Source organism: Vespula vulgaris, chromosome 8 (assembly GCF_905475345.1).
Source record: "Vespula vulgaris chromosome 8, iyVesVulg1.1, whole genome shotgun sequence".
NCBI classification, from domain to species: domain Eukaryota; kingdom Metazoa; phylum Arthropoda; class Insecta; order Hymenoptera; family Vespidae; genus Vespula; species Vespula vulgaris.
This window is the reverse complement of record NC_066593.1, coordinates 6,218,677-6,232,838: the sequence shown is the minus strand read 5'-3', so window position 1 is coordinate 6,232,838 and position 14,162 is coordinate 6,218,677. Positions and strand designations below refer to the sequence as shown.

Below are 14,162 nucleotides of genomic sequence, written 5' to 3'. Positions count from 1 at the left end.
ATAATATATAATTCTTGCTCTTTCATATAAAATACTATAAAAACTATATACTATAAAATAAAAAATAATATTATATATTATATATATAATTGAATATAACTTGTAATTTTTTAAAAACTCGTTTGATGAGAGAAATTTCATATTAAATATCATCATTAAATTATCATGCAGATACTATTCTCATTGTTTTCTGTTTCTGAAGGTGGCTTATTTAGTTCAAAATATAATTGATTATATTCTTCTTCATTTACTAAAAGTATAACAAGTTAATTAAAATATAACTTTTAATTTAGTTTAAAAATTATTAATCATAAAAATAAAGAGAAACAATTAAGTAAAACCTGAGATAAGATCATTTATAAATTTGGATGTATTAAACTTACAGATACACTTAGCAATGATATATGGATCATTCTCTATTGATCTATCAATGTGTTCAATGATTCTCCGCAATTGATTTGAAATATTTCTTATTTCTATTAAATTGAGTTTGTATAATAGATTAAAATCATTGTTCCAGTAATAAGGTAAGCACTGATGAATTAGAGTAGAATGCATGGAACGTAACATCTATAAATATAATATTATTCTATTATTGGATTGAGATTATATAGAGTAGAAGTAGAATGGAAATAAATAAAAGAAAATAATAATACTGTTTGACAGCAAACAAATGCAGTTGCTCGACATAATAGAATTTACAATCAAACAGTTAATTATTCAAAAATGTGTATAATTGTATAAATACCTTCATAAACGAAAGTGTACATGATCCTTTCCCAAACAATGAGTCCTTTTGTAATAAGTTTAAAGCAATTGTTTCTATATAGTAGCTAGCAATATTATTCCAATTTTTGGTATCTCTTAATTTCTGAAAAGATAATATCATTTCATTAAAGTTCACATATATTTATATATTCTAATAATCATATATATCATATTTATAAAATATAATAATATGTATAGTTCAAATACTTTCATCAATCTTATTATTTGTTTAATTTGTCCATTTTTAGATAGAATTTCTTTTTCTTGTTCATAAAAACATGTTCTCCAACAGATATGTTTTTGTTTATTAATTGTAATAGGCTTTGGTATAGCAAACCAATTTTGTTTCTAAAAATATAAAATACTATGAATTGTTTTAAACATAAAAAATGATAACATTGACAATAATCGTATCACAACTAATTGCATTAAATTGGTTCTGATTATAAAATAATACTAATTGTTTAACAAAAATTTGTTAAGTACTTTAAGTATTTTAAATTCTGATAAATTACTCATGTGTGGTATATTTTTTGAAAATTCTAACACTGGTACTAAATCAACGTTAATTTTTTTGCCATTCATAAATTCTATTTCAAATGTAAATGCTGGGCCACTCTTGATTACTCTTATCTGCAATATATAACATTTTCTATTTATATATGAATATATGAACATTTAAATTATTTCGTTTTTTGAACAAAAAACTATTTACATACCATATATTCAGTATTATTTATTTTTAATAAATATTTATTGCCTTTCTTTGGTAAATTATGTATAGTTATAGTTACAATGCTTTCCATCCAACTACGAAATTTATTTTGATCAATATACATCGAATTATCAAGTAATTTAAGCACTTCTCTAATAACAGAATAAAATAAATAATATTAATAAGTAATAATTAATATTATTAAGTTAATGAATAAGTTTGTCATCATCATTAATAAATATACATTATCAAACTAAATATAATAATAATTAATTATAATAATATCTATTATGTAATGAAAATTATATATAAAATATAGCAACTATTTTGAAGAATGTTGTATTGTTACAAACTGCTAATTTTTTAGATCAATTTACAATTTCCAGTTATTTGCTTTATTGATCCAGTTAAAAAATTTATTATTTATTATTTATTAATATCATACATCTGATATGTATATATTAAGTATAATATTTTATAAAATACTAGCATAGCCTGATAAAATTTAATTTATAACTTATCTTACCTATCCATTTTCGGATTAATTAAGTTGTTTGGATTTAAACCAGAGTGTATATTGATAAAACCTTTGTGCTCACATATAGATATCTACATTTATAAATATATAAATATATATATATATTTATATAAATAAAATATTTAAAGAACTTATAATATTAAAAAAAAAAAATAAAAAATATATGTAATATATCATATAAATTAAAATAATTAATTCTCTCTCTTTCTTTCTCTCTAAAATAAAGTATATTTCTAACATATTTAACATATCTATGACACAAAAAATATACCATTAAAATAAAAGAACATTTCTTTTATGAATAAATTTAAATAGTATGCAATAAAAACTGTTATAGATTCATACTACTTACTTTTATATCTTCATAATTAATAGGTAGTTTAATTATTATATCTATATCAAATTCTTCAGGTACACCAATTTTTGTACCTTTATAGAAACTACCTCCAAATAATTTTCTTTGAAATACTTTTTTAAAAAAAGTGTCTTCTTTCATTTTTTCAATTATTTCATCTATGACCTATTTATATTTAATTTAAAAAAATTATATATAAGATTAGAATAAATATCATCTTATATATATATATATAAGAATCTGTGTTAAATATATATTACATTTATAGGAAATTGTATACCTGGTGTAAATTCTGGTTAATTTCTTTTTTTTCATAGTCTTGCAAAGATACGAATAGTTTGTTTATAGCATTTAATATTTTATCACTCTTAAAATATTTATCTTTATTATGGGCCTATGTAAAAAGAAGACAAATATTAAACAAACATTTAAAAGAGAATCTTAATTTTTAAAAATTATATATAAGATTATAAAAAATATTATATATATATATATATATATATATATATATATATATATATAAGAGAATCTTATACAAAAAGTAAATAACATCCTAATATTTATTATATGAGTACAAATTTATAATATACGTTCGTAAATATTAATCAATAAATAATACAAACCTCCATTGGGATTATTATTATTACAATAGATATATGAATAAAATGTTTTTGTTAGATTTCAAATTTTTTAGTAAAGAGTTATATTATTGCATTTACTATTGTATTACGTTAATCTTTTTTATTTTTGGTGTAAACATAAATGTAGGTATAAGCACTGCAGAAATACATAATATACAGACATTATATTACAGAGAGTAGATAAATTTTATCTTACGTGTTTTATATATATATATGTATGATGTTCAGCTAATAATTACCTCTTATTATTTATAATTCGTCTACTATCTTAACTCCATACACGAGTATTATATAAGTTATGATTAAAATATAAATTATATTTTAATTATATTTAATTATTTTTTATATTATATTTTAAAGATTTCTCTATATATACTGAATAATACACTTTATGAAATTTTGCGATATTTTCACAAGTAATATTTCTTTAACACTTCTGATGCTTTTATACTATAAATGCGTAAGTATCACTATTTCTAAAAATCGATAATAATTTAAAAATATATAGATATAAAAGATAAGATATATTTTTTATTAAATATAAATACTATTACATTGAAAATAAAAATTTCATGATAATGTCGTTAATACACAGTTATAAATACATAGTTATATATATGTTATATATATCATTAATACATAGTTAAAAAATTAAGGTATAAATATTCATTGGTACGATTATAAGATATTTAATCTTCAAAAAACTTGATAAAATGAAGTTAATTAAGTTGAAATGCATTGAAGTCATATGTTATATCAAGTTTAAAATATGCATAAGGGCAATTTTCAATATTATTTTTGATTGGATAACTTAAAATATCCAATAACCAATCAATGTAAGTTTTTAACGGAAATGTTATTTTTAATAAGGAGCATATTTCCGATTAGCTAATATTTCAATGTGATATCACTCGACTGATTCGACCTATGTGCATGTTTGTTGTTTCTTTTTATTAAAATAGATTTTAAATCGTCCAATGACGAACACAAAAGTATGTGTGAAGTGACTAAAAAGAGGGAGCGACGATACCAAGCTAGGAACTAACTAACGGCATACAAATGAAAGCGTGACGGTGAGTACGTTGCAGTACATACGTTGCGTTTCAACAGCGCAAGAAGAATAATGTCGTTGGAAGGACAAAGCAATCTGTGTTTTTGAAAAAAAAAAAAAAAATAGAATAAAGAAAAAATAAAAACATTCTATATTAACGCTCTCCTTTTACGAATAAGTGATTAATAAAAATGGAAGCAAACTATCAAGCGACGCTAAGTCCAGCACGAACTTTGACAGGTGAATACAACTGTTTTTCTATTCATAGATGTCAAAGCGAATGTCACTTTATATATATTACTTTTTAATCTTTAATAGAGATTTTTAAAAAAAGTCGTATAACGGTAAAATATTTTATAGTTTCTATATAATAAAAATAATAGTAATGTAGTAGTAATAGTAATAATAATTGCTATTAATATAATACATGATTTTATTGTATATACAATCAACTTTTAAAATTATTGACAAATTTTATTGAGTTTAATTTGGAAATATTATCATAAAACAGATAAACAGTTTATTATGTCTTTTAATTATTTAGTATTATTTTTAATGAAATTAATAATAATCAAAGATTATTTATGCAATAGGAATGAACAATGAAACTGAAGATCCTTATCCAAGTTTATCTGATTATCATGATTATGAACCAAATTTAGAGTTTGATGACACAGAACTACAGGCATCTTCAAATAATGGTAATATACAAGCACAAATATATATTTATTTTATAAGTTATTAAAAATATTTCTACTTATGAATATTTAGTATAATTTACATATAATTTTATAAAATTTCAGCTGTACAGCTTTTAGAAGCAAAGCTAGATTTGATTAACAGTGGTGCAGTAGTGACAGGCATAGATTATTTGGAGAGTCCAGTAAGCGATGGGACAATAGAAGAAAATTTTGAAGAAGCTCTAGTAGATGCTCCAGTTATAGAATCTGGTGTGTGACCTTTTATCTACTGTTAGTAGCCACTAAATGTCATGGCATTTGGTGGAACATAGCAGGTGAATCATGAAGATTGCTGTATAGTTTGTTACTGCATGGTATAATGATGGAGAAAGATACGCATTAATAACAAATTGGATTCAATTTTCTTGATTCTATATATTGTGCCTAAATGTGATTACTAAATTGCCTTAGAGTTTATGACAATTGCTACAAATAATTATATATTTTTATATTTTTTTAAAACAATGATTTGTTTATAATGAGCAGCTGATGACCTAGCAGCACTAGAAGGAGAACTAGCAGATGAAGAAGATTACCTTGATATATCAAGGCATGGTATTGTAGAAGTTGTAGGAGATGACAGTGCTGGTCGTAAAATAATAGTAGTATCAGCCTGTAAATTGCCTCCTATTGGAAAAGAAGCTTTTAATCATGCCAAACTCCTCAGGTTTGTTCAAGAAGTTTAGTATTTTATATACTATTGTAATATGAAATGGAGCAAGATAGTGCATTTTTAAGCTTTATACATTTTTCATTATTTATTATTACACATATTATATTTAAATTATATATTATTACCTATACTGAAATAGTAAAATGAAATTTACATTGCCATTATAAGTGCTATTGTTAAAGGAATCTGCTTTAATTCATTTATTTCCACAATGGACTACATTTATACAAGAAGTTCACATCCGCCACATTCCAAAATAATTAACTGCAAACTAAAATGTTGCTTTTAAACACTAAATTGAGAATAAATTACAGGTACAAGTACCTTTGCAACCATTTTTTAACCCTTGAACCGCGGATTTAACTATACGGTATTTATCAGAACAACCGTGGATCGCGCTAGTTGGCATTGTTATTTCTTGTGAAAACACGTGTCGTCCAAAGTAAGTAAAGATTTTATACTTCACGCATTTGTATTTTTATATCATTACTATAAAATCAAGTTATGTTATTGAAAATTGAAATGATGCAGTTTTATATCAATCAAGAGTATGCATTGATTAAAAGAACTTGCGGTTTAAGGGTTAAGCATACCTTTTCTCCTTTCCTGGTAGGAACTAAAGTACTAAGGCAGATTTAAAGTTTCTATTTTTATGAAAAAAAAAAACATCTTTTAACATATATTTTATTTTATAGGTACTTGATGCATACATTAGACAAATTTGTAGAACAGGATTATAGTCTTGTTTATTTCCATTATGGCCTAACTTCAAAAAATAAGCCACCACTCTCTTGGTTATGGCAGGCATATAAAGCCTTTGATAGGAAATACAAAAAGAATCTCAAAGCACTCTATTTAGTCCATCCAACCAATTTTATTAGAATTGTCTGGCAGATCTTTAAACCAGCTATTAGGTAATCATGAATTTGAAATATAAGATAATTTTTTATATATGTATTCAAATAACATTATATTTATGTTATTGCAGTGCAAAGTTTGGTCGTAAAATGATGTATGTTAATTATTTAGAAGAACTAGCACAATACATTAATCTTGATCAACTCATTATACCTCCACAAGTACTACAGTAAGTATCATTATGTTTAATATATAAAAATAGAAAAATTCTCTTTCCCTCTCTCTAAAAATAACTGATGTCAATAGTTTATATTTTACTGTAAAAATAGCATATAATGTATATGAAAATATTTTTAGGCACAATGAACAACTTGTAAGCAAAAATAAAAAAAGTTTACCAACTAGTCCACCTCAAAGTACAGTGGCTACACCAATTGGTACAACACAATTTGGTGCAAGTTTAAGTTTTATTAAAGAAAATAATAATGGTGATCCAATACCTCCTATAGTAAAACAATGTATTGAGTTTTTAAATTGTCCAGATGGTATGTTTGTAATTATTATTTATTAACCAAGAATTTTTTTAATTGATATACTTTTTGAGAATATTCGATCTATATTCCCGAGTGTAATTCTCTTTATAGCTCTAGAAACAGAGGGAATATTCAGAAGATCTGCTAATGTAGGAGTAATTAGAAAATTACAACATGACTGTAATCAGGGTTTGCAAGCAGACTTTAAAGGAGATCCTCACATAGCAGCAGTTCTTTTAAAAACATTTCTTCACGAATTAGATGAACCCCTTATGACATATGAATTATATGATGAAATAACACAATTTCAAAGTAAAAAACATGAAATTCTTAATAATCATTAGTATGTTATTCCATTATAAATACTAATATGGGTTTATTTATAGCATTATCAAAAGATGAAAGACCACGTAGAGTAAAAATATTAGTGCTCGAAAAACTTCCTGAAGATAATTATCATCTTTTGAAATATATAGTACAATTTTTATCAAAGGTAATATAACAACTAATTTTATCTGTGTAATAATTTATTTTCTTTATTTAATTAATATTTATTAACAGGTAATAGACAGAAGTGATTTAAATAAAATGACATCCAGTAATTTAGCAGTGGTATTTGGCCCGAATCTCGTTAGAGCACCTCCGTCACGTGGAATGTCTCTTTCTGCGATAGGACCTATTAATCAGTTTATAGATTTTCTATTCACATTTCAAGATAAAATATTTATCATCTAATTTGAAACAATGGGTGATAGCCAAAGGTCTGATATCCAAACCAAATTAATAACGATTGTGTAAATCTGCGCATGTATGTGAATTGCGTGCCTGTACATGCGTGTTTTTAGTGAGATTTAAGTATGGCTGTTCAATTTAATATTATTAAACAAGATGATATTTAAAATACTTTGTACCACAATTCCATGAAAGTTTTTTTAGAAATGTTAGCACAACAAATAACACTCTTTTATATATATAACTGAATTACTTTAAAGCATATTAAAATCATTAATCTAGCGATACTAAAACAATAATATTGTAACTATTGCTGCATTAATAATTAACACTTTTTGATTAATTAAAATTTTATATTACAAAATCATATCTACGAAAATGATATGATTATAAAACAGAGGAAACTTCATTGCATTATGAAGTACAATTAGCACAATAATCTCTTATCTACACTTGCAACACAATTTCCAAAGGAATACATTTATCATTTGTAATAAATTAATATCGTTTAATATTAAATTGCCAGTCTGGATAGTGTATATAATTATATGACTTCATAATCATATACCAAAGATTCAAGGAAATGTTAGATATTATATGTAAAATGTAGGCATATATTTAGAGTAAGTATAATATAATAAATGTGCGTGTGATTTGTAAAAGAGTAATAACGTACAGGATGCCTTGATTATCTAATTGTAAGATATCATCTTTCGATTTGTGAAATCTAATTATACAAGTATAGTTAATTAAAAACAATCTAACAATATGGTGCTTTTCATAAATCTAGGTTACAATTCAGTCAATCTCTTTACTTTTCCGTTTTTTACATATTTAATTATTTTTTGTAAAGCAATATTATATTTATTTTTACAATTTTCTTAATAAATATTATAAAATCTAGATTTAAAAAAGTTTACTTAGTTCTATAAAATTTATTAAACATTATATGTAATTATATACATTAATTTACTCTGAATCAATGTCACAAAATAGAAATGATAAAGTAGATCTTTAATAGTATCAAGCATCCTGTTATCATGATTACATATGTACAAATTGAATAAATTAATCATGTAATTATCTTATTGAACAATGCTGATCTGTAAGGAAATTTTGAGAAATCAATAGAAAGTATATACATGAAAAAAAGAATGCTTACAAACAATCGTGAATTATTGTTTGTTTCTTATTGTATATTTGATTATGTCATCAGATACTCTTTGATGTAAAAGTATTACAATCTTTTTCTAACAGTATAGAATTTCATTGATTTTCTTATTGTATAAAAATGTACTAATTAGGATTTATATATATATATATATATATATATATATATATATATATATATATATCACATTTCCTGTAACAATCCTGCCATTAAATGGATCATTAGAAAGTATTTACATGAGAGCTAATCAATTGACATGCTCTTCTTTATTTAAAAGACTAATATAATATTTGTATAGAGAACTAATGTGATTACATTCCTTTGTTATTGTATTTAGATCACGAATAATGTAATCAAGCATAATTGTATAAACATAACATAATTAGTTTATAACATTATTAATATTGAGTAATTTACTCTGTCATTCCTTGTGGCATTTTATGTATTATATAATCATTAGTATTATATATACACATAATATATAATACTAATTTAAACACGAATATGAAATATTTAATATTTACTAAAATTAAATTGTGTATTAACAAGTATATCTTCATTATAGAGTAATTTATTACTCAAATAAATAAAAACATGCACAATTCATGTATGTATCTGCCATCAAGCAGAACACTTAACCCTTATATAATTCTTTTCAAGTCCATGTTGTTGTCAATTAAAATGTTATACATCACTAAATAAATATAAATATTAGCAGAAAAGTATTACATACATGTGTATATTATAATTATTTTCTTTTTTCTTAAATATCCCTTTATTCAAATTTGATCATATTTAAATATACATCGATTTATATGACATTAATTGATGTACTTAATGATGATGAGAAATAATTATTGTAAATAATTATAATTAATTTCATTTTTAATATTATACTGTAATTTCTTCTAATTGTAATGATTGGTCTATGCTATTAGTCTTTGCTGTTTTAAAATAAGATAGTAATGCAAAAAATTCACTCTATATGTGATATATTGTATAATGGAAAATCTACAGTATTTATATTCGTGCTGTTTATAAATTAATAATATAAATATATGTAATAATATTTTCAATATTCATTACAGTATAATAGCATGGACAAACTATCATTTTTAGTAGTTGTTATATAATTATGTAAAAAAGATAAAATGATACCAATAGACATTGTAATAAAAAATTTATGTAGATATAACAATGTACATTACATGATATTTTTAAAACATTAAATGCATAATGTATACTTGCATACACAGCACAATATTACAACATTATACGAAACTTACAACATTTTATGATACTTATTCAAGATCTCTCAAGATCCGCACATTTTATACTTTGCACTCAATATCTAGTTAAAAAGATATTATCTTTAAAATGATAAATACAGCAACATTTGACATATGGCAAAAAGCTAATGTTTTTTATATACATTTTACATATGTGTGTGTGTGTGTGTGTATATCATTTATAATTATTCTTGAAATTAGTTTTTCCAAAAATAAAAATATTCATTTACGAGTTTTGGGAAGAACTACCACAACAGAAACTTTTCGTTGGTCGACTTTGTTCAGATTCATCTTCAACTACCACAACATTACGACGTGTACTGCTAGTCCTTTGCAAACAAGACTTTTGTTCTACTTCATCAGCATGTTGTATCATTCTACGTGTCAAATCCAAGAACATCTGTTCAATATTTTGATTTAGTTTTGCAGATGTATGAAAATGCATAGCACCAACTTGCTGGGCATATCTAGTAAAAAAGAATTCATTTTGTACATCTATTTATTTTTTGAAACAATTTAAAATTACTTACTCTTCCGCTTCTTCTATTGAAACATTTCGTTCCTTTTCAAGATCTACTTTATTGCCAGCAATTGCTAAAGAAATTTCACTGCCTAACATTTTTTTAAGTTCTTTTACCCAATTTTTAACCTAAATATATAAAAATGATATTAAAAATAATTTAATGATTATAAAAGTATTGATAAAACTTTCGTGCATACCTTTTGAAAAGTATCTTCATCTGTAATATCGTAAACTAAAATGGCACCATTAGACATTCTATAATAAATTGGTCCTAGTGCATGAAACTTTTCCTGTCCTGCAGTATCCCATATTGCTAAATTTACTCTTTTACCATTTATATTTAATTTTTTATTTAAAAAAGATGCCTAAACAGAATATAACAAACCAAAAATCATTCAAACATTTAAAATGACATTTGATCATAACGTATAATATGTATATCGACTAATTTTTATATATAGGATATTGTTGAATAATTTATTTAGACAAATCATTATAAATTTTCTTAATATAATAATATAAATCTTATATTGTACATATAAAAAACAACAATTGTTACATAAGTAATATGATAGAAATATCATGTTATATAAAAAAGCAACAGTTATATCACTTACTTGTACCGTAGTAACATGTTTGTCATTAAATTTGTCTTCGACGTATCGTAATGCTACTGAAGTTTTGCCCACACATCCTTCACCAAGTAACACCACTTTGAAATTATATCCATTTCCAGTAGTACTAATCGAACTGGCCATAGTTTACAAATAACTAATACGGTTAAAAGATATTACACGTACATATGTACCGCAGATCAATATAGATTAACATTCACGTTGAACCTATGCATATGTTAGTCATATTAATATAAGATCACTATATGACAGTTACTTTTTATATAGTTAAACAGTTATTTCTTTATAATGTCAAAATGAAAGCATCAGCTGTTTTCAGCTAACATACACTTACATACTACACTATAATTACATACAATGATAGAATAAACATATACGTACACACATAGTATCCATACTATACTCACACACGTTTAAAATCTGATATATATCGCATACGTCTGGTCGAAAATTTGATTAATTTGTACGTTACTTATATTGTAATTGTGTGAAAAGTGTGACAACTACATATGTTGTGTGCATGCGCATGTAAAAGAGAAATAAGATAGACAAAACAAAAATATATATATCTTGCTCGTAAGATAAGTAAAGTTTGACATAATGAAAAATATTATCAATATTATCACGATTTTCTATAATTGTTCTTGTATATTCAATTTTGATTGTATAATTGTTTTCGATCCTATCATTCCTTAATGATCATATTTTTCATCTATAATTCGATATAAATCAAATTTTTTATTAGAAATAATAGATTATTACAGCTTATGGTAACTTTTTACATATTAAACGTTATCATACACAATTGAAATAAATACAAGTATATCATTTTTCGATATAATAATTTTTCGATTGATCTGTTACAATGCGTGATATGATACATAATAATTAAAATTGCACCGACTATACTTCATATCGATAGACCATATAAATTAAAATTAGTATCGTACAATCATAAAAATTTAATTAAATCTTTTTTCTTTATAAAACGTATAATTTTTCGATCGAATTGAAAAGTATTTTAAATTTGCGCGGGAATAGAAGAAAGAAAATTTTATGGAACTGCATCATAGTTTTCAACGTGTCCGGTCTTTCAGCCAATCGGAGGTTCGCTCGGAAAGCGATATATTAGGTGCGTCACCAATCACGACGCGTGGTTTCTTTGACTGCGCAAGTCGTAAAATTACTTGGATGCAACCTCTCTCCCCTTTACTGAATTAAACGACATTCGAAGTCGCGTCGTAGTGTGGCGCGGCCGTGCGGCGGAACGAGGCCACAGTCCGGAGAAACTGAGAGAAACCGCGGGATGTTAATGGTGGATGGACGGTGGAAGTTTCCTCCTCACTAGTCGTAAAAAAAGGTAGAGAACCGATGGACTGTCATGTGAGTGGTAGGAAAAGAAAGAAAGGATTTTGATTGCGGTATGTGATGAATGCTAACCCGGTTTGCGCCACGAATGTATACACGCGTGTGTTTGACGTAATGAGAACGAGAAACGGCACGCGCGCTCTTGGTGTGGCCCTCGTATATTTAATTGGAAGTGCATGTTGCGGCCTTTCGTTTGACATGTACGTATACGCATCTTTCGAACACTCTTTCTTCCGTTTTATCGTTCTTATTTCTTCGTTATTTTGGCTGGCCTCTATAGTTTTTTTATCTGGTTCTCTACCTCTTTCTATTTATCTCTTTCTTTCTATTTCTTCCTTTCTCTTCTCGAACGTTTCTCCACACATACAATTTGTCCAGCTTCCTTTCTATCGCGACTCGTTGCACGAAAATTATCGGCCCTACCCTTTGTTTTACATCTTAGTTTAGACTTCATACCGTTGCATCGAATTTTTATCGAGATTTCGATAAAGATTTTGTATCTCGGATGAAAAGAAATCTGGGGAATTATAAATACGGAGGAACAAGCTTTCCTATCGGCCGACACGTTCGACGAGATCATCTAGCTCCATCGTGCTGCGGAATATATCTGTATGCATACGCCTTAAAATCAGATTGAGGAAAAGAAAGGACTGTCGGAATCGACTTTGCCAAAATAGTCTTTCGCTTTATGTACACCATACATACATACGTACACACACATATTTATATACACGTATATACTTGTGTCTTCCTGGAGTGCATACGTTTGTTTATTTCTCGCTTTTCGTAACCGAAATTGAATTCGTGAATAGATTCGATACAAAGGTATACGATGCGTCAATGTCACGGCCGATAACACATCGTGAATTCATCGTAGTCTGTCGTACAAGAACGATGCGTCGTGAAAATAAATTTGAAAGGCCGCCGAGTGGTTATGGTTTGCGAATCATCGGACGGTGTCGTTGACTCTCGTTGTTTGCCGTATCACAAATGATCTTCGCCCGTCGTCAGCTGACGAGATATCGTCGACCATATCATTACGAGTTCGGCGCGTTCTTCGTACAGGTGAACGTATTATATATCGTCGATGACAAACCATTTTGAAATATAGCGTACGTTGGATATGTAGTTCTTTTTTTTTGATAAAGTATATATTACGTGATCTGTTTTTGCGAGAAGCTTCAAGACTCGATGATTTCAGGGCGTGCGATATTTTGAAACGCTTTGTTCTTTGTGGGAGACAAAGATAAAGAACCACTACACGTATCTTGTAACATAGTTTAAAAAGGGCGTTGTTTGGAACTATGTCGATACGTTACGATGCTTTTTTTTTACACGAACAGAAAAATGAACTTAAAACTTATCAATGAAACTAAAATTATCCAACTTACGTATAGTTTCTATAATAGTTGTTCTTGATAACCTAGATCTGGATAACATGCAAAATGTGCAGCGGTTAAATTCGGGCTCGGTATTCCTTGCGAACGCTTTCGAGTAATACTTGAAAAAAGAAATGTAGAAGATCCCTTTCATCTTCAGCGAGATGGGAACACATCAAAGGTATATAAATCT

General features: G+C 26.2%; 4 protein-coding genes across 15 annotated transcripts in view; 2 read left to right on the top strand and 2 right to left on the bottom strand.

The window, feature by feature from the left end:
- Positions 1 to 4: 4 nt before the first annotated feature.
- Positions 5 to 3,475, bottom strand: LOC127065757 (cyclic GMP-AMP synthase-like receptor). Of its 3 annotated transcripts, none has more exons than XM_050998554.1 (11): positions 3,257 to 3,475; positions 3,000 to 3,153; positions 2,657 to 2,770; positions 2,374 to 2,541; positions 2,010 to 2,092; positions 1,488 to 1,578; positions 1,255 to 1,401; positions 976 to 1,116; positions 749 to 871; positions 384 to 570; positions 5 to 250 (listed from the first exon to the last, which is right to left on the bottom strand). In XM_050998554.1, the coding sequence occupies exons 2-11, from the start codon at positions 3,003 to 3,005 to the stop codon at positions 156 to 158; spliced, it is 1,155 nt and encodes a 384-aa protein (XP_050854511.1). In that variant the 5' UTR covers positions 3,006 to 3,153; positions 3,257 to 3,475; the 3' UTR covers positions 5 to 155. The 3 variants fall into 3 exon arrangements, with proteins under 3 accessions (XP_050854511.1, XP_050854510.1, XP_050854512.1); XM_050998553.1 differs by having other exon boundaries at positions 1,488 to 1,635; positions 3,257 to 3,474; XM_050998555.1 differs by lacking the exon at positions 3,000 to 3,153 and having other exon boundaries at positions 1,488 to 1,635; positions 3,257 to 3,474.
- A 439-nt stretch (positions 3,476 to 3,914) lies between these two features.
- LOC127065912 (rho GTPase-activating protein 1) lies at positions 3,915 to 9,500 on the top strand. The gene is made up of 10 exons (XM_050998937.1): positions 3,915 to 4,308; positions 4,662 to 4,769; positions 4,872 to 5,018; positions 5,295 to 5,475; positions 6,177 to 6,395; positions 6,470 to 6,568; positions 6,697 to 6,884; positions 6,984 to 7,184; positions 7,259 to 7,365; positions 7,434 to 9,500. Exons 1-10 carry the CDS (start codon positions 4,260 to 4,262, stop codon positions 7,605 to 7,607), a joined length of 1,473 nt encoding a protein of 490 aa, XP_050854894.1. The 5' UTR covers positions 3,915 to 4,259; the 3' UTR covers positions 7,608 to 9,500.
- A 438-nt stretch (positions 9,501 to 9,938) lies between these two features.
- On the bottom strand, positions 9,939 to 11,760 carry LOC127065914 (ras-related protein Rab-21). Of its 3 annotated transcripts, none has more exons than XM_050998942.1 (5): positions 11,630 to 11,760; positions 11,205 to 11,429; positions 10,785 to 10,952; positions 10,595 to 10,713; positions 9,939 to 10,531 (listed from the first exon to the last, which is right to left on the bottom strand). In XM_050998942.1, the coding sequence occupies exons 2-5, from the start codon at positions 11,343 to 11,345 to the stop codon at positions 10,291 to 10,293; spliced, it is 669 nt and encodes a 222-aa protein (XP_050854899.1). In that variant the 5' UTR covers positions 11,346 to 11,429; positions 11,630 to 11,760; the 3' UTR covers positions 9,939 to 10,290. The 3 variants fall into 3 exon arrangements, with proteins under 3 accessions (XP_050854899.1, XP_050854898.1, XP_050854896.1); XM_050998941.1 differs by having other exon boundaries at positions 11,604 to 11,759; XM_050998939.1 differs by lacking the exon at positions 11,630 to 11,760 and having other exon boundaries at positions 11,205 to 11,596.
- A 678-nt stretch (positions 11,761 to 12,438) lies between these two features.
- The window catches only part of LOC127065910 (F-actin-monooxygenase Mical), a 29,974-nt gene continuing 28,250 nt past the window's right edge, over positions 12,439 to 14,162 (top strand). For 4 of the 8 annotated variants that reach the window (XM_050998935.1, XM_050998933.1, XM_050998934.1 and 1 more), the window contains exon 1: positions 12,443 to 12,790. The gene's annotated coding sequence lies outside the window, so the exon portion shown is untranslated. The other 4 variants (XM_050998928.1, XR_007782209.1, XM_050998930.1 and 1 more) reach the window with 4 other exon arrangements.

Bases quoted from the DNA above. Each gene is read 5' to 3' on its own strand.
- LOC127065912 (XM_050998937.1), top strand. From the start codon at position 4,260: ATGGAAGCAAACTATCAAGCGACGCTAAGTCCAGCACGAACTTTGACA. The intron at 6,396-6,469 runs GTAATCATGAAT...ATGTTATTGCAG, and splicing joins ATCTTTAAACCAGCTATTAG to TGCAAAGTTTGGTCGTAAAA. The intron at 7,366-7,433 runs GTAATATAACAA...ATTTATTAACAG, and splicing joins TAGTACAATTTTTATCAAAG to GTAATAGACAGAAGTGATTT.
- LOC127065757 (XM_050998553.1), bottom strand. The intron at 1,402-1,487 runs GTATGTAAATAG...TATATATTGCAG, and splicing joins TAAATAATACTGAATATATG to ATAAGAGTAATCAAGAGTGG. The intron at 251-383 runs GTAAGTTTAATA...TTATACTTTTAG, and splicing joins TATCATTGCTAAGTGTATCT to TAAATGAAGAAGAATATAAT.
- LOC127065914 (XM_050998942.1), bottom strand. From the start codon at position 11,345: ATGGCCAGTTCGATTAGTACTACTGGAAATGGATATAATTTCAAAGTG. The intron at 10,714-10,784 runs GTATGCACGAAA...TTATATATTTAG, and splicing joins ATGAAGATACTTTTCAAAAG to GTTAAAAATTGGGTAAAAGA. The intron at 10,532-10,594 runs GTAAGTAATTTT...CTTTTTTACTAG, and splicing joins TCAATAGAAGAAGCGGAAGA to ATATGCCCAGCAAGTTGGTG.